The 18,320-nt window shown below is 42.9% G+C and overlaps 1 protein-coding gene across 1 annotated transcript in view; it reads left to right on the top strand.

Moving 5' to 3' along the window:
• ADCY1 (adenylate cyclase 1) overlaps positions 1-14,927 on the top strand; it is a 227,356-nt gene extending 212,429 nt beyond the window's left edge. Inside the window, exons 16-20 of the mRNA XM_056857493.1 lie at positions 309-455; positions 1,330-1,428; positions 10,298-10,412; positions 11,992-12,116; positions 14,589-14,927. Coding sequence (XP_056713471.1) covers positions 309-455; positions 1,330-1,428; positions 10,298-10,412; positions 11,992-12,116; positions 14,589-14,927 — 825 coding nt within the window. The remainder of the gene's footprint in view (positions 1-308; positions 456-1,329; positions 1,429-10,297; positions 10,413-11,991; positions 12,117-14,588) is intronic.
• Positions 14,928-18,320: the final 3,393 nt, after the last annotated feature.

The following is an 18,320-nucleotide window of genomic DNA, read 5'->3' as shown; positions in this document are numbered from 1 at the left end:
CTTGTGAGGGGGGGGGGATAAATGAGATCCTAAAATAATAACTAGGTCCATCCTTTAAAAACTTGGTAGGCCCCCTGAATCCCATACCTGAGACAACTGAGGTAAGAAGATGGGGAAACAGCCCCAGGAAAGCACTGCGACAGCTTTCTTTGTACATTTCATGGCTTTCCCAGCACTATTATAAAGAGTGGATTAAACATGGAATGTTTCCCTGATAATTTTACAGGGATTTTGTTTGTTCGCTTGCTCTCTTGCGCTGATTTTTTTTCTTTTTAAGCTTAACATCAAATGCAATCCAACAATTTCAGGACCTGTATTACCAGTCGTACTCACAAGTGGGAGTGATGTTTGCTTCCATTCCAAATTTCAACGATTTTTACATTGAGCTGGATGGAAACAACATGGGAGTGGAGTGTTTGCGCCTGTTAAATGAAATCATTGCAGATTTCGACGAGGTAAGAGCACAAGTTTCTATTATTAAGGCAGAAGGTTATTAAGCAGAAGGTTTCTGTTATTAAGCATGCCATTTCACGAGAATCTTGGTAAAGTCATTGTAATATTGATAATGCAGCCGTCTTTGGTCTTAAGAGTGTTCTGACTTTATGATCCCTGCCCCCAATTCATTCCAACTGAATTGATACCATTAAATGATCCGTGGCAGCAAGTTGAGATTACATTGGTTCTGGGAAGATTTAATTTTTCTGCGTTGCACCAAAATTGGGTTGGTTATTGGCCACTCTGTGAGAATTAGCTTTACAGTCCCATTTTATGATTGAACAGGCAAGCTGAAGAGTTTTATTTCCACCAATTAAGCCTACCCACTGACTCACTATTTGGCCTCATCATACCATGTCACTCTATGTGCTGTAGTCCTCCAACTTTTTGGATTCCAGCGCTTCAACTACAACTTCATACTCCATACATAATCTCCCCCACTGTCCACACCGCTTCATATGATGGAGCATCATCTCTTGCGGCACTGCGGTAATGAACGAAGAAAGCTTTGTATAGGATAAGAGGACAGAGATTCTGCTTTTCAGTTTGTTAAATTATTTCCATGGTATTGCTTGTACCAAACAAACGAGGCAGAGGGAGGCAAGAATAATAGTGCAGTGATCAGCTTTTCCAGTTTAGTTCTGCCACGCTGAACTTGGCTTTTGCGGATGATGTCCCACCAAAGAAATACCTTCTTCTAGGCGCAGTGAAGATGCATATTGGCAAAACCAAAAAGGACTGTCATTTGGGAGGGGGAATAAATATAATAAGCATGGATTTCTTTCTTGTCTAAAATATTATGTAATGTTTAACAGTTTTATGTTTTAAACAAAGCTTATGGACAAAGAATGTTATAAAGATATTGAAAAAATCAAGACTATTGGCAGCACATACATGGCAGCAGTGGGGCTTGTGCCAACTACTGGCACCAAGGTATGATTGCCTTCTGTTTGGAATGTCTCTTCCCAGGGCATTTTGACAAAAGATGCTAAGAATGCTGTTCGAATCTCCGTGCTTGTAAATCAAAGATAAACACCACCTTGGGCTTTTCTGCATTCTCATTTTCTTTTCTTCTAAGTTCCTGTTTCTTCAGGAAAGGGGGGGTCCACATGTGTTTTGCTCCCTCTAGTGGTCGATTCGATATAACACAGGTTTTGATATAACACAGATTCAATATAACACAGACACCTGGTTGGCCACTGTGTGAACAGACTGCTGGACTTGATGGGCCTTGGTCTGATCCTGCAGGGCTTTTCCGTATATTCTTAGGTTTAAGTCTAGCATAAAAAACTATAGTTTAAATCTGAAGAGATAACTCTAGATGTAAACCTGTGAGATATCAAATTGACCACTAGAGGGAGCAAAACACTTGTGGGACTGGAAAAAACCCTGGAAGAAACTGAAACTTACAAGCAAGAAAAAGGAGAATGTGGGAAAGCCCCTTGATAAGACCATCCATTCAGCATTACAATGACTGTCATTCACTTTCTATCACACCAGTAAATCATGACATAAGAAGAGTCTTGTTGGATTGGACCAGGGTTACATCTAGTCCGGAATTTCACAAAAGCAGAAGAACAAAAAAACCTTCACTTGTTATTTGTACCCAGTGTTTGGTCTTTAGAGGTGGACTGCCTCTGTACAGCACATTCAGAAGTGGTGCTTTATACTCGAAAAGGCATTCATAGTGTCACTTGTGAAAAAGCCTTGCTATTTTGCATGACATGTGCACTAGAGAACCTGCATGAGTTTCTAGAAAACCACTTAACACACCATTTTCATTATAAAGGAGGTCTGATAGGTTAGTTGCATATTGCAGTGTTAAAAGTGATGGAGTACGGTGAACTAGGCAGTTTACCCATATTGTCAAAAATTACACCAGCGGATTGATCTTTGTGATCCCTGTCCACATGAACATGTTTTCCCCCCTTTTGAGGGTCTGATATTGATTCAGACCACTTTTTACAAGTGTATTGTCCTAGATTTAGGTAGAACAGTGAGCAAGCCATTAGTTCAAGTAGGCAAGAACCCTAAGACTCATAACTTGTCAGTTTCTTCCTGGCTGATGACAAGGCATGACCCCAACCCTGAAGCTCTGCCATTGGTAAAGGACACAAGTGCAGATACTAGGTTGGCCTAAGTCTGGATAAGTTACTAACAGTGGCATCCTAAGTACAGTTACACTCTTCTAAGTTTCAGTAGACAAGGGGTATAATTCTAAGAATTGCACTGTGTTTGCTTAGTAGGTATACATGAATACATGAAGCTGCCTTATACTGAACTAGACCATTGGTCCATCAAGTTCAATCAATATTGTCTACTCAGACTGGCAGCAGCTCTCCAGGGTCTCAGGTAGAAGTCTTTCACATCACCTAATAACAGGTCCTTTGAATTGGAGATGCCAGGAATTGAACCCAGGACCTTATGCATGCAAAGGAGACACTCTACCACTGAGCCACAGCCCCTCCCAGCTTCTTGATAATGAACCTCTGTGATTTGCATTTTCAAACACTTAGTTGTCCCACCTGTACTTTACATTATGCTTTAACGAACTCTTAGACATATGTATAACACACTAGCCTGTGAAGAGGCCTTAAGGCCTGAACTGGATATCCCCTTCTAGAGTTGCTTCCATTTTGCAAACAACATCAGGAACTAGGAGTGTGCACCGAGGTTTTTTTGTTTTGTTTTGTATTGTATTTTGGGGGTTTGGGTTTATTAAACTTGAAATTTTTCAAAAAATCCTGAATACATGATTTTTTTTAAAAAAAAAAATGGGTTAATAAACCTGAACCTGGAAAATGCCGGAAAAAAATTGGCTTGGATAGGAAGGCAGGGGTGTTCTTTCACTGCCTCCTGCATGCTTCACTCGGAGCGGGCAGGGGGCGGCAAAAGGAACGCACCTGCCTTCCTCCTATCTCAGCTGATTGCCAGCTCAGGGCTCCACAGATAAGTAATGGGGGAGGGAATGGGTGGGAAATGGTGGCAGGGGCAAAGCAACCCAAATTTATTTGGCATTATTCAAGTCCGCTTTTTTCAGCCCCAATTTTTTTGCCACCTTTTAATGCCAGTTAAAAAAAACATCAGTTACTGAACAGAAACAGTGAAGTATCAGTCATTGGCTAGCTTCTCCATAAACATAACTATGAATTTGTGCGATTTCTTTAACCTTTCCCTGTCAGTTTAGGATAATCTATTTTTAAAAGCCTGATAACTGCTCTGCTTTCACTCACTGGCTTCACAGCCCAACTGCCATTTTCCATGGATTTTGAGTCTTATTCCCATGCAGATACAAATAACGAGAAGGGACTCGGGCAGGATCTGAGTTTCCCATTTCCTTCTCTCCCTCTTGCTTTTCCTCTTTGCCTTCTCCCAGCAATGCCTGCAACCTATCCTTTTTCCTTCTCTCCGCCTATCTACCCATCTTTTTTCTGTTCCCCTCACCCATCGTCAGCTTTTTGTTATCATCTTTTATGCTCCACCCTCTCCAGCTACACCTTCTCTCCCTCCTAGCTTCATCTTCTTTAGTCTGTCTCTCCTCCCCTTCTTCTGCACTGACTCTAACAGAGGCCTGGAATCCTCCACAATGGTGGCTAGGAGTTGCCTATCAACCCCCAAAATGGCCACTGAGATGTCATAGTGTCTCTCACAAGTGCTCAGTGCTGTTCATTTCTTTAAAAACCGGAGATTGCTTCTATTACTTCAGTGTCTTTTTTAGGCCTGCAGTGTATTTCTGTAATAGTTCATTTTGTTTCTGCAAATCTGGGGCTTCCCCCAGGCTTGTAGAAAAATACCCCCATCTGTACACGGCCACACGGTGTAGATTTTTTGATTCACGCTGTGAGGCCATTGTCCAAAATTAGATAGCATGCTAATTCTTAGTAAATTGTGCTGGATGTGTGGACGTGCTGGGGAGCGGAGGGAAAGTAGGAGGCAGGATAAAGACCCCTGTGCTTGCAGAAAAATGTGGGGTCAGAATGAGCTCACAACTTGCCCATCAAGCTCTCAATCAGGACATATTTTACGTGATCAACATGTATATGCAGTGAAGAATAAAATAATAACTAATGCATGACATAGAAGATACTGTTTCCAGGGCTGCTGGCAATGAAGACAAGGGGAAACAAGCCTGGGGTTCCAAGGTGTGTGTGTGCGGGGGGGGGGGGTGTTAAGTGCCGTCAAGTCGCTTCCGACTCATGGTGACCCTATGAATGAAAGTCCTCCAAAATGTCCTATCTTTGACAGCCTTGCTCAGATCTTGCAAACTGAAGGCTGTGGCTTCCTTTATTGAGTCAATCCATCTCTTGTTGGGTCTTCCTCTTTTCCTGCTGTGTGCGGGGGTGACAGGAAGTCAATTGTTACAAGGGCTGGATATGACATAAATGTCACTTGGTCAGCCTGGGCCATGCCTCGCCAGCCTAGATCGAGAGTGGAGGGATGGCTGCCTCGGCTGGCTTATGGATCGGATAAGAGCTCTTAAGGGACTGGATCCTCCCCTTGGGCCTTATGTTTAACACCTGTTTCTTAGAGGATTACTGGGAAGGAGAAATTGCTCTCATTCTTCCTCTAAGCCCAGTTTCCCCCATAAGGACTCTTTTTAAAAAGCTCTTCTCAGCAGAAAGAAGGGTGCACAGTTCCCTGAGGCCAATTTCTCCTCCCCTTTCACATGTGAATTCCCCCCCCCACACACACACACACAGGTCTTAATTACTGTTCATACTCCTTGTGTTAGGCGAATTACACTGGCTTAACCTATCCTGCCAACCACGAGGCCTTGCTCCCTTTATTGTAAAGGATGACTTTCAGTCATCACGGAAACGAGCGGTGACGGACAAAATGTCAACATTAGGCTTTACACCGCAGGTACTAACTCACATGGGCTATGATCCGGCTAAGGCAACAATTAAACAACGTATCATTGACACAGAGCATCAAACAGATCTAGCCAAAACATCAGATTTCATTATTAGCGAATCCTGCAGGTACCTTACTACTCCCATGGATTATCTAACCAAACTTGAAATTCCAAACCATCGAAGAGCTTTCACCTTGGCCAGATGCAAAGCCATCCAGGATGGCGCTACAGGAAGATGCCGTATGAGGAGAGAAAATGCCCCTGTGGTTCTTTCTGGATACATAGAAACCTTTGAACGTGTTCTTCTCCACTGCCAATATTATACAGCTATCAGAGAAAGGTTCATCCTACCATTAATTCATAAATTTTCCAGCCATATGGGACAATTACATATTCCATCTCTACTACAAGATGTAAACTCTGATACAACGTATTCAGTTGCTAGATTCTGTGCCGCTGCAATTGATTTACGACGGAGGAGGGTCTGTGCTACTCAGCGGTCTTGAAAACAAAGGGATACAGTTTAATTATATGTGCTCCCCTTTCTCGTCAAGTGGTTTATCTATTTTAGCAAATGAACCAGCATGTTTTATTCAAATGTATATTTTAGACGTATGTAAATCGGTATCTTACCTGTTTTACCTGTGCTGGTCATTGACCGTAATAAAGAATTGTATTGTATTACTGTTAAGTGTACATTGACTCTGGGGGCAAAAGCCAGCAAGCCAGAATTACTGTCCATGAACCCTATAAGGCTATTAACCTCATTAAATGAAGCACAAAAAAAAAACAAAAAACAATCCATATCCCTCCTGTAATGTGACAGCAAAATTAGCTATCCATAACCACTTGGAACACATCCCACTTAATCTTATGATTGCAAAAATGTCATTTAACTGATACCCTTGTGCCCTTCCTTGTGTAGCTTTTCTGTGTTCCTCGTGGACGTTTACAGAAATGTGTATTTATATTTAATTTCCTTGATGATACAACCTTCAACTAAGTCCTGTGCTGAATGAATGCTTTACGCTTTATATCGGTATGTTCTCAGGCAGCAAGCCAATTAGAGGGGCGGAGGTGTTCAGCTATGTCTGGGATAAATGCTCTTTGAACTACAATTCTGAAAACAACTTGTTATTGGGTAACTCAGGGCAAATAATGATTCGGTGCTAAATATGTTTTGTCAAGCATATTTTATATTTGCTACAAAGCAGGGGCAGTCCACATTTAACTCCATACTGGCAGTGCCTGCTGTTGAAAATACTGCTGGGCAGGCATCCCTTTGCCAAACCGTCACAGCTTTTCAGCGTGAAGAGAGCCAGCATGGTGTAGTGGTTAAGAGCGGTGGTTTGGATCAGTGGAGTCTGATCTGGAGAACCGGGTTTGATTCCCCACTCCTCCACATGAGCGGCGGACGCTAATCTGGTGAACCGAATTTGTTTCCCCACCCCTGCACATGAAGCCAGCTGGGTGACCTTGGGCTAGTCACAGCTCTCTTAGAGCTCTCTCATCCCCACCTACCTCACAGAGTGTCTGTGGTGGGGAGGGGAAGGGAAGGCGATTGTAAGCCGGTTTGAGTGTCCCTTAAGTGGTAGAGAAAGTCAGCATATCAAAACCAACTCTTCTTCTTCTTTCACTGATTTCTAAATTTGTATCACCTTTAAATGAAGTTCTGATTTCAAACACTCTCTAGCATCAGACAACGCAACTCAGGACCCAATCACACAACTTATGAGAAAGGTTGAAAGGAAATAAGAGGTGGTGGTAACCCTAAGAGAGAGCCCAACCTTTTCAGTATGGTGACCCGCAAGTCCAAGTTTACTTGGTATTGGGGCTCATCCAGGGCAGGCCAAAGGGTCTTTGGAGCCCTAGGCAATCTATGCCTTTGGCACCCATAAAGTTTGGCATTCTATTTTCTGCAGTGGCTAATCAAATATTTTTTGATAAAACAACAAACAAAAGGGCAAAGCTGCCCCCCATGAACCTCAAGCAAATGGCATTCCAACACAGAATCATCCAGACCCCTAGTCCACCCCCAGAATATGGCCAAAAAAACCCTCCAGGATCCGTGGCCAATCTGACCTGGAGGAAAATTGCATATGGGGGTTACGCCCCAGCGTTTGACCACCGTCTCCTTCTCCATTACTCCCTATAATGCCCCCATGAAATTCTAAGAAACTCGCTGTGGTAACCATCAGAACACATTTTACTTGATCAACATGTATATACAGTGAAGAATAAAATAATAACTACTGCATGACATAGAAGATACTGTTTCCAGGGTCAGATCTTGGTTTCCAAACTACAAGAGAGAGCAACGGAAAGAGCAGGGGGCAGCCACTGGGGGGGGCTGGCCCCCAAACCATTTTCAGAGGCTTTGCGCCTCACTTTTAGGTCCCAACCAGGGGTTGTGCATATCGATATACCCGAACCAAAAATAAACCCAAAATTAGACCAAATACCAAAAGCTGGGAATCTGCCTGAAGCTGAATAGGCGATTCCTGAAAAAGCCAAATAGATATTCAGCTTTTTCAGGTTCGGCTATTCACCTTTGCTCAGATGCACGACTCCGTGCTTTCTCTCGTTTTTCTATCTTTTGACTGGTTTTGTTAGGGCCCCATCGCAGGGACATAAGAGATTAAGCTTTGGGTACTGGATCAGGGTAGGACCAGAAGTAAGCTAACCTGGCTGAGTCCTAAGGACAGTTGGACTGGGGAAGTGTGGGGACTGAAGAGAGAAACTCCGCACTTCTGGCATTCATCTTTTGGGTTGCAGGCAGCAGTAAATGGAACAAATCTTATTGGGCCTTAAAAGCGAAATCTTCTCACATGAGGGTAAAGTGGCCTGTCATTTGGGTGTGTGTCTGGTAGGGTTGCCAGCTCTAGGTTGGAAAATACCTGGAGATGTTGGGGGTGGGGCCGGGGGAGAGCGGGGTTTGGGGAGGACAGGGACCTCAGTACAATGCCTTAGAGGGGTACAATGCCTTAGAGGCTCCCCTCCAAAGGAGCCATTTTCTCCTGGGGAACTGATCTTGGTCAGGAGATGGATTGTAATAACGGGAGATCTCCAGGTGCTACCTGGAGGTTGGCGACCCAAATGTCTGGAAGTGTGTATTGTGACATGGTAACACTGTAAAAGAAAACGCCATCCAACTTAGCAAAGACACATTTAAGTTATAATTGACAACCCTTTAAGCTTTTACCCTACTTCAAAAGTGATGATAAACTTGTTTTGTTAAAGTATTTGGTGATGTGAAAGACCTTGGTGTGAGACTATGGAGAGCTGCTGCCTGTCAGAGTCAACAATACTTAGTGGTCTAATTCAGTTCAAGGCAGCTTGCCCATCTGTTCTCAGGGAGGCAGGTTTTTTTTGCCCTGCTTTCCAGTAGAGCTGCTTTAAACCAGCCTGTTTGGTTCTCAGTCACTTCCAGGTTAACTGAAATAACATGTTCTTTTCCAAAAAGGGTATAAAGGTTCGGAGGGTGGGGGGACGACTCTGCACCATTTTTGTTTTTTTATACCATTCTTGTTGTCATAGGTACTGTTGTCATAGATACTGTTTTATTTAGTCCCTTGGTGCTATAAAAATATGTGACCTACACTGGCAACCCAGTTACTATCAGGACCATTTTACGGTGCCTGTAAATCTGTAAAGCCCTGGACATCTAGCATAGCTCAGGAAATTCCCCTCTTTGAGCAAACTTGCTCATCCTCTTTGGTCTCCAAAGGGAGACCTGTCTCTCCTCCCCCACCCCCATATACCGAATAACAGTTGCAGAAGCCTTGATCTTTTAGGACTTTCCCTTTATAGAAGTGCACCAGTGTTCCTAGAGGCAGGTTTTCAAAATGTCTGTAGGCAGGCCTTGTGGTAAAGAAATAACAGCACCACGAGGCCACCAGGTATATAGAAGACCCTAAATAACAATTTTATAATACAATCCCAAAATATCAGTGCACAGCTCTATAAAAATTCTTCCAAGGCTAACATTACAGATGCCATTCAAAACCACATAGAATACTCCATGAATTCTTCATGTATATAATCAGTCTAATTCAAGTCCAATGTGCATGAAAAGACACTGGTTGAAACGATTTCACATAGCTTCCTTGGTTCCAACTGTATCCACTAGAAAGGAGATGTGTAGGCATAAAACACCTTCCCTGGAATTCACAGCACAAATTAACAGCTTTAGAGGTGCAGACACATCTCATTTCTAGTGGATACAGTCAGAAACAAGGAAGCTATGTGAAACGACTGAATACCAGGGCGTCATCTTCAGCTTGTGACCTTCATCTTCAATTCTATCTCCCATTTTCAATCCAGATCGTTTCAACCAGTGTCTTTTCATGTACATTGGACTAGAATGAGACAGATTATATACATGAAGAATTCATGGAGTAATCTATGTGGTTTTGAATGGCATCTGTAATGTTAACCTTAGTAGAATTTGTATAGAGTTGTGCACTGATATTTTGGGATTGCATTATAAAATTGTTATTTAGGATCTTCTATATACTTGGTGGCCTCATCGTACTGTTATTTCTTTACTATAAATTTCATGGCAGGCCTTGTGGATCATTTTAAAAATCTGAACGGCATTGTTATTTTAAAGTTAAACTAGGGTTGCCAGCTGCAGGTTGGGAAACTCCTGGAGATTTGGAGGTGGAGCCTGGGGAGGACAGGGACCTCAGCGGGGTACAATGCCATAGAGTCCACCCTCCAAAGCAGCCGTTTTCTCTAGGGGAACTGATCTCTGTAGTCTGGAGATGAGCTGTAATTTCAGGGGATCCCAAGGTCGCATCTGGAGGCTGGCATCCCTATAATTGCATTGTTTAAGATGTGCTTTTTTTTTTTTAATATTCTTGAAGCCACCTTGATTTTAGTTCAAGGAAGGACAGGTGGGACAAATGAATGAATAAATAATGTAACCCCCTTTTTTTAATCTAGGCAAAGAAATCAATTTATGCCCACCTCAGTACACTTGCTGATTTTGCAATAGAAATGTTTGATGTTCTTGATGAAATCAACTATCAGTCTTATAATGACTTTGTTCTCCGAGTTGGTAAGTCACATTTTCAAGACTTAGTTCTGTATAGTTGTCTGGGTTTCTACCATAATTCCTCATAAAGGTGTTTCCTCGTCTAACCAAAATATAAATAACATCCAACAATTGGGAGGACAGTCTAAATGATTTTCTTCTACATGTCTAGACAACTACTGCTAATTTAAATACAAAGAAAATATGTGCAATCAAAGAAGGGAAGACAGATAAGTACAAAATCATTGTTTGAGGAATGGGTATACCATACTTCCCCATGTGCTTGGACAGATTCACAGATGGGGAGATGCCCACAAGCAGGAAAAAGAGGACATACACCAGAAGTTCCCCCATCCAGTTCTTTGGGGGCTTGTTTTTTTATGTTAGTTGTGGGAAATGCCATCAAGTCACAGGTGATTTGTGGCGACCCCATCGGATTTTCAAAGCAAGAACCAGTCAAAGGTGGTTTGCCACTTCCTGCCTCTGTGTAGTGACTTCCTTGGTGGTCTCCCATCCAAGTGCTAACTAGGGCCCAACCCTGCTGAGCTCCAAGATCTGACGAGATCCAGCAAACCTGGGCCATCCAGGTCAGGGCAGGCTTTTTAAGTTAACAGTTGTTAACCAATTTGCCAATCTGCAGATGTCTTACTGGGTACTAGTGGGTCACCTCATCATCATCATTAACCGTTATTGGCATGCCAGAGAACAAAAATAAAACAATATACCTCCAAAGGACAATACATATAATTCACAGTTTGGGTTAATAAAACTTTTCTTGTTCTTTAAGAACTCTTGTAAGAAATTCAGCCACAGTAGCCATAATTTTAGGATCCTGATCACTCAATAAAAATTTACATTTCACTTCATTGCTCCTGTATCTCATGGGCTGGAGCAAAGTAAATAACAGTTTATCCCGCAGAGTCACATAAAGAGGGCAAGCTAAGAGGATGTGATCAATTGTATCAAGCAAATTTAAGCCACATGGGCATAATCGTTCATGCCTGGGGATCTGAAGATATCGGCCTGAGAGCATCCTAGATGGGAATGTGTTAACCCTAGCTAATAAAAAAATGTGGCGTTGAGAAGGTACCTCTAGATTATCCAAATACCTAGCCATTTTACCCACGTCGTTATGAAGGCCTAAAGCCGCAGGAGAACAGACGGAAGGTAGAACTGGGTTAAGATTCTGCAGTTCTACATCCAGGAGACATTGTTTAATTCTTTTAAAAATATAAGATTCATTGGCTAGAGTAAGGTTATCTAAATCAATTCCAATTTGACAAAGTTTAGATCTAATTAATATGTCCCATGAAGCGTAGTGAAGTTCACTTTTCAAAAGATGTGGTGGGTCACCTTTTACCAGAAAGATGGCACCAGAATGTCCCCAAAGTAAACTGTGAAGATTAAATAAAGAAATACGTTAACCTGTCACAATTCTGTAACATTCGGGGAAAGACACAAAAATAAATCAGCGAAAGTGTTTTGTACACATTCTATCAATCTTAACTTGCTAACTTTTCAAGGATCTGCTTTCATTTTCATAACATGAAACAGATACTGTAGCAAAAACCAAAAAAATTATGGGCCACACTTTTTGTTCTAGGTATTAACGTGGGCCCTGTAGTGGCTGGCGTTATTGGTGCCAGAAGACCCCAATATGACATCTGGGGTAACACTGTAAATGTCGCTAGCAGGATGGATAGTACGGGAGTGCAAGGTAAAATTCAGGTGAGTGTTTTCATAGTTCATCTCAGTCCAATTTTATTGCATGAGGCTAAAGGCCATTACAAAGAATCGACAATAAAAAGTAAAATACTATAAAACTGGATTAAGGCACTGTTAAAAGTTACATTAAAAAAAAAACAGTTTAAAACTCATTGCATTAAAGAGAAAGGGGGTCCCATATATGTCTATCAGATGTCTAATAGAAATTGCATCTTTAACTGACCTGTGCAGGCACTAGCATGGCCAGATTTTCTTTGCAGCTAGAGGCAAAAGGCAACTTTGTGAGAAACCTCTGGTTCCATGTCTGCCAAAGAGAAATAAGACTTTCTCCACCATGGTGCTTAGGCCCGAACTGGCCAAGATTGTGCCTAATTTTTTTTTTTTTACCTTGGAACTGAATAAATTGGGCAAACCAACAAATAATGACACAGGTTTTCTGGTTCTAAACCTCCACATGTACAGAGGCGCTGAGCAAATGGTATTTGGGTGTAACGTCCTTCAAGCATGGCAGTTTGCATTGTTTTAAAGCAGCTGGATGTAAAAGCTGAACGTAGTTTAAAGAAGGAGATCTTGGACAAGTAATGTGCCCTAGAATGGCCCAGTTTAATTAGTTTGTACCAGGAGGAAAATTTGGTTGCTGATATGTAGGGTTGCCAGCCTCCAGGTACTAGCTGGAGACCTCCCGCTATTACAACTGATCTCCAGCCGATAGAGATCAGTTTACCTGGAGAAAATAGCTGCTTTGGCAATTGGACTCTACGACATTGAAGTCCCTCCCCTCTCCAAACCCCGCCCTCCTCAGACTCCACTCCAAAAACCTCTAGGTTTTTCCCAAACCGGATCTGGCAACCCTACTGATGTGACTTGCCTTTCTAGAGCAGCATCGTGCATATATATCCAAGCTGTTAAAGCCCATAATCATGGCAGTTTGTTTTCAAGGAGCCAATGTGTGGCTTGCTTTTCAGGTGACTTCTGAACATCTGCTTTGCTCACTGTTTTCCTTCTTAAGAAAGGGGGATGTCTTCCCCAGTGTGCCAAACATTTTCTTACAGGTCGATTCGAGTTCCATAACACCTTAGAGACCAACATGATTTTTGGGGCATAAGCTTTCGAGAGTCAGTGCTCCCCTTTGACTCAGAAGCTTATACCCTAGAAATCGTGTTGGTCTTTCAGGAGCTACTAAACTCAAATCTAGCTGTTCTACTGCAGACCACCACGGCTGCCCTCTGAAAGTACTCTTACAGGAACTGTGATACCAGTCACCATTGGGAAAGGGTAACTTTGCCCCCAAATTCAAATCCCAAATACAGCACTTTTGCTTTTCCGATTGAACATTAAAGCTATTACGCTGTGCGTGGCCCCATGCAGAGTTCTTTATCTGGACACATTAATCGGTAACTTTGGCTTGAATGCTGTTATAAGCATTCTTATAATAGAGAGCTTCTAAGCCAGCGTGGTGTAGTGGTTAGGAGCAGTGGTTTGGAGCGATGGACTCTGATCTGGAGAACCGGGTTCGATTCCCCACTCCTCCACATGAGTGGCGGACTCTAATCTGTTGAACCGGGTTGATTTCCCCACTCCTATACATGAAGCCTGCTGGATGACTTTGGGCTAGTCACCGTTCTATTATGAGCTCTCTCATCCCCACCTACCTCACAGGGTGTCTGTTGCGGGAGGGGAAGGGAAGGTGATTGTAAGCCGGTTTGATTCTGCCTTAACTGGTAAAGAAAGTCAGCAAATAAGAACCAACTCTTCTCCTTCTCCTTCTCCTCCTCCTCTCCCCAATGCCTCCATAGCCTACCATGCTCCTAAATCCTGCACCCAAGAGTCCTTTAGGACTCCTGGAAAAAGTTTGGAAGATGGAATGATGTGAGGTTCTGCTTTGGGAGTAGGGTTGCCAGCTCCGGGTTGGGAAATACCTGGAGATTTTGGGGGTGGAGTCTGAGGAGTACGGAGAGGGGAGGGACTTCAATACCATCGAGTCCAACTGCCAAAGCGACCATATTCTCCAGGGGAACTGATTTCTATCGCCTGGAGATCAGTTGTAATAGCGGGAGATCTCCAGCTACCACCTGCAGGTTGGCGACAAATTGCCAAACACTGACCTCCCCTTTTCCAGGGTTGGAATGCTTTCCTCCTGTGGAAGATGTGTTTAGGACCAAAGCCTGTGCTGGCAACTGGCCTTAATAGAGTGGGTTGCCTGGTCCCTCTTTTCCACCGGCAGGAGGTTTTGGGGGCAGAGCCTGAGGAGGGTGGGGTTTGGGAAGGGGAGGGACTTCAATGCCAAAGAGTCCAATTGCCAAGGTGGCCATTTCTCCAGGTGAACTGATCTCTACTGGCTGGAGATCAGTTGTAATAGCAGGAGATCTCCAGCTAGTACCTGGAGGTTGGAAAGCTTATTAATAGATAAACTGTCCATAGGTCCTAAGGTGTCTAATAAATCAAACAGTAATTTGGATTTGTTTTTTCTCACAGGTTACAGAAGAAGTGCAGCGAATACTGAAAAGGTGCAATTATGAGTTTGTGTGTCGGGGCAAAGTCAGCGTCAAAGGGAAAGGCGAAATGTTGACTTACTTTCTCGAAGGGAAGTCTAATGGGAGTAACTCACAAACGCGGTCTTTGAACTTAGAACGTAAAATGTACCCCTACGGACGAGCCAACATTCAGACTAAACTGGGCACGAGTTGCCCGTCGATGTCCTCTTCCCCCAACCTTCCAGCAATTGCTGGGACTGCAACGCTCCAACCACCGTCAACCCACACAAATCTGACGCTCCATTACCTTCCCTCTGTGCCAGCCATAAAAGAGGCATGAGAGCAACGGAAATGATGGTTGTGCCGTTGGCACTGAACATGGAGAGCAGAGGTCACCTGAATTCTCATCAAGAAGCATAAGGCGACAGGATTTGGTACCAACCAAGGATGTCTACAACCCAACCAAAGAGAACTTGGGAACCACATGTACGAACTCTTGGAATGGATCAAAAAAAGGGCTAGCAATTCTGTTAGAAAAGTCTACTGCTGATTTTCTGAAGATAAGGAATATTTTCTTGGCAATTATAAAGGGTAAATGGGATGTGGGAAAGTCATGCAAGTGAGATTAAATATGTGCATATATATATATGTACGTGTGTGTGTGTGTGTGTGTGTGTGTGTGTGTGTGTGTGTGTGTGTATGTGGGAAATGGTTGACACTCACCAGTGAATTTTAACAACCTTTGCATTGGTGTTTGTCAATATTGTGTTTCTTTTTCAATGAATGTTGGAAATCTTCAATTTCTTACATTCACAGTGCCAATCTATTTGTCTTTATATATATATATATATATGCACATATATACATATTTCTGTATTCCATATATAGAAATGACAGAAATTTATATGTATAGTACATTTATTTAATTACATCCTGCAGTGGCAAAGGGAGAGAATTCTCCTATCATATCCAGCAAGGGTTGATCTAAAAAAAAATTTAACTGCTGATTAGGTGAGAAGTACAGGCAAAATGAGACACAGCTAAGGCTGTAGAAAGAATGGTGGAGTCCTTTCCCACAGCACGTTTTTAAAAAAGAAACCAAGAAATAGTCGGCACTTATTTTAATGTAGGATGTCGCTTTTTTAAAAAACAAATTGTTATCTTTTCACATCAACGTCATAAGGTTGGGCTGCAGGTAGTTCACTCAAGATAAGTTGGAATCTATCATGAGTGGTCCCGTTCACACAGGCCTCTAGCTATGTTAGAGTTGTATCCCAGATCGCTGCATGAGTACCAAAATCCTATTGGTGGGACAAACTGCGTGAATGATTCCAACATCTGATTGTCCCCTGCCTGAGACGGAGGGGCAGTGATGATAATCGGTTGGGAAGGATTCCTGCGTCCGGCTGGGAATGGATGTGCAGCTCCAGCTTTGAGGTCTGTCCTGCATTGGCATGGGGTTGACATCATAGAGAAGCAATTCCTATGCAGCTAGAGGGGACGTGTGTAAATGGGCCTCCTGCTAGTAATCTGAGGTAAATCCAGTTTGCCTCTGGGAAGATGCCACACAAGAGTAGCAAGTGTGCACATGCCAAAAGGGGACCTGTAAGGTGTTGAGAGTTATGCCTTGTTCAACAGGTCAACTGGCTGACCGTCTATCCGGGCTTTTATTATCAGCACTTGCCAAGACGTCATTGTCTGATGCCAGTCTTTCACAGATCGTGATTTCTGTGGCAGATTCGTGCTCGGCTTCCATTTGGAGATTCTCCTTGGCTAGCTGATCAATAGAGCCACATTTAATTTTCTTGTTAATTTTCAGCAGTTTAAGCTTCTCACGATTTTTGGTAGGGCAAATTAATAAGGTATTGATGCATCTTTTTGCACAACGGCCATTTCAGCATCTCAAATGGAAGCAGTATTTTTTAAAAAAAATACTGCAAATTTAGTCTGTTGGGGGAATTGTCAGCTGTTTCCTAAAAACAGCAAGAGCTAAGACTGTTATGAAAAGTGGTGTGTTGGGAGGTACATGAAAATAATACATAAATAGCTCCCCTCCCCCTCTTTCAGCTCATTCCTAAACAATTATTTTGCATGGATGTTTTCCCAAAGTCAAGCAGTAAGGGTGAACTTGCTATAGCGCCAGAGAGGACCCAGTCCTCTCCTACTAATAAGTATGGGATTCCCATTTCCCTTAAGAAAGATCAGCCAGCTTCCTTTAATATGGGATCTTGCGTAAGCTGCAGTTGTTAAATGCAAATCGCAGAGGAGTCCTGTCAATTTGGCAGGATGTTGTTAGGGGGGGTCTGTCAATAGCAAGCACAATATTTCACATGAAGTTTGCACAATTTTCTCTTAATAAGGTAACAGTAATAATTAAAAGTCCTTCACTTTCCGCTGGAGCAGACAAGATATCAGAGGACTCTGGGGGGACTAATGGCATAATGTTACTTCAGTACCTTTTTGTTTTGAAAATTGCTTTGCATTTTTTTATTATTATTATTTATTTTTGTGATCATGAATAGAGTTCAGTTGAATTATTAGTTAACTAATTTCAACCATTTTCAGATTTGCACAAGCGTTCTTTAAAATGCTGGGCAATCGAGGGGTTCAGGTTTGAGATCCACTGAGTGCCAAAATCTGCTAAGCATCATATTGGAATAAATCTTCATTACACTTGAGTTGTGGCAATACGTAGTTACAGCAGATTTTGGTCCAATTCTGCCTTTATTGTAGTGATGAGGCAAAGAAGACGTACAGGAACTTAGGCAGATCATGAGAGGGAGGGCAGGAAGGGTTGCATTAGTGTTCGGCTCTTGTGGCCCTTTCTTACATGTCCAGAGTAATGCCGATCACCACTTCGGGGTCAGGAAGCAATTTTCCTCCAGGCCAGATTGGCCAGGGATCCTGAAGGGTTCCCCCCCCCCATCTTCTGGGCATGGAGTAGTGGTCACTGGGGGTGTGGGGGGGTAGTTGTGGGTTTCCTGCATTGTGCAGGGGGTTGGACTAGACGGCCCTGGTGGTTCACTCCAACTCTGTGATTCTGTGAATAATGTCCTGCAAAACCAGTGTATGCTCTGTGCCATTCAGTGCTCTTGAGACCAGTTCACACATTCTTCCAGCCAAACATCTTCTCCATGTGGTAGAAGAGCAGGCATTCACATCTCTCCCACTTTGGGTACAAACCAAATAACTACGGCATGCCAGCTGGCCATCAGACCCATCCACATGACTAATCATTCTGTACGATCTTTCTCCTTCACCCTGAGCAGGGGAATAACTGCACCAATAGTACCTAGCTATAGAATGCCCATGCCCTGCCTGGATGGCCCAGGTACCCCAATCTTGTCAGATCTCGGAAACTCTGCAGGGCTTGGCCCTGGTTAATACTTGGATGGGAGACCGCCAACGAAGTCCAAGGTTGCTATGCAGAGGCAGGCAATAGCACACCACCTCTGAATGTCTCTTGCTTTGAAAACCCCTTGAGGGGTCACTGTCAATTGGTTGCAATTTGATGGCACTTTCTACCACCACATACCAGTCTTTACTGTTATTGAGCCAGGAGCCACTATGCTGCAAACAGCTAGCATATACCTGTGCTCAGACAGAAACATCCTGCGTAACCAAATTTAGTCTGCCATAAAAATTAAATGTCAGCAAGTCTATCATATTTTCCAGAACCACCATTTATAAAACACAGAAAAATGGAAGTTACATAAAACCCAACTATATATCT

The sequence above is a fragment of the Euleptes europaea genome, chromosome 11, assembly GCF_029931775.1.
Source record: "Euleptes europaea isolate rEulEur1 chromosome 11, rEulEur1.hap1, whole genome shotgun sequence".
In the NCBI taxonomy this organism is placed as follows: domain Eukaryota; kingdom Metazoa; phylum Chordata; class Lepidosauria; order Squamata; family Sphaerodactylidae; genus Euleptes; species Euleptes europaea.
The sequence above is the reverse complement of the archived record's forward strand: the minus strand, read 5'-3'. Positions and strand labels throughout refer to the sequence as shown.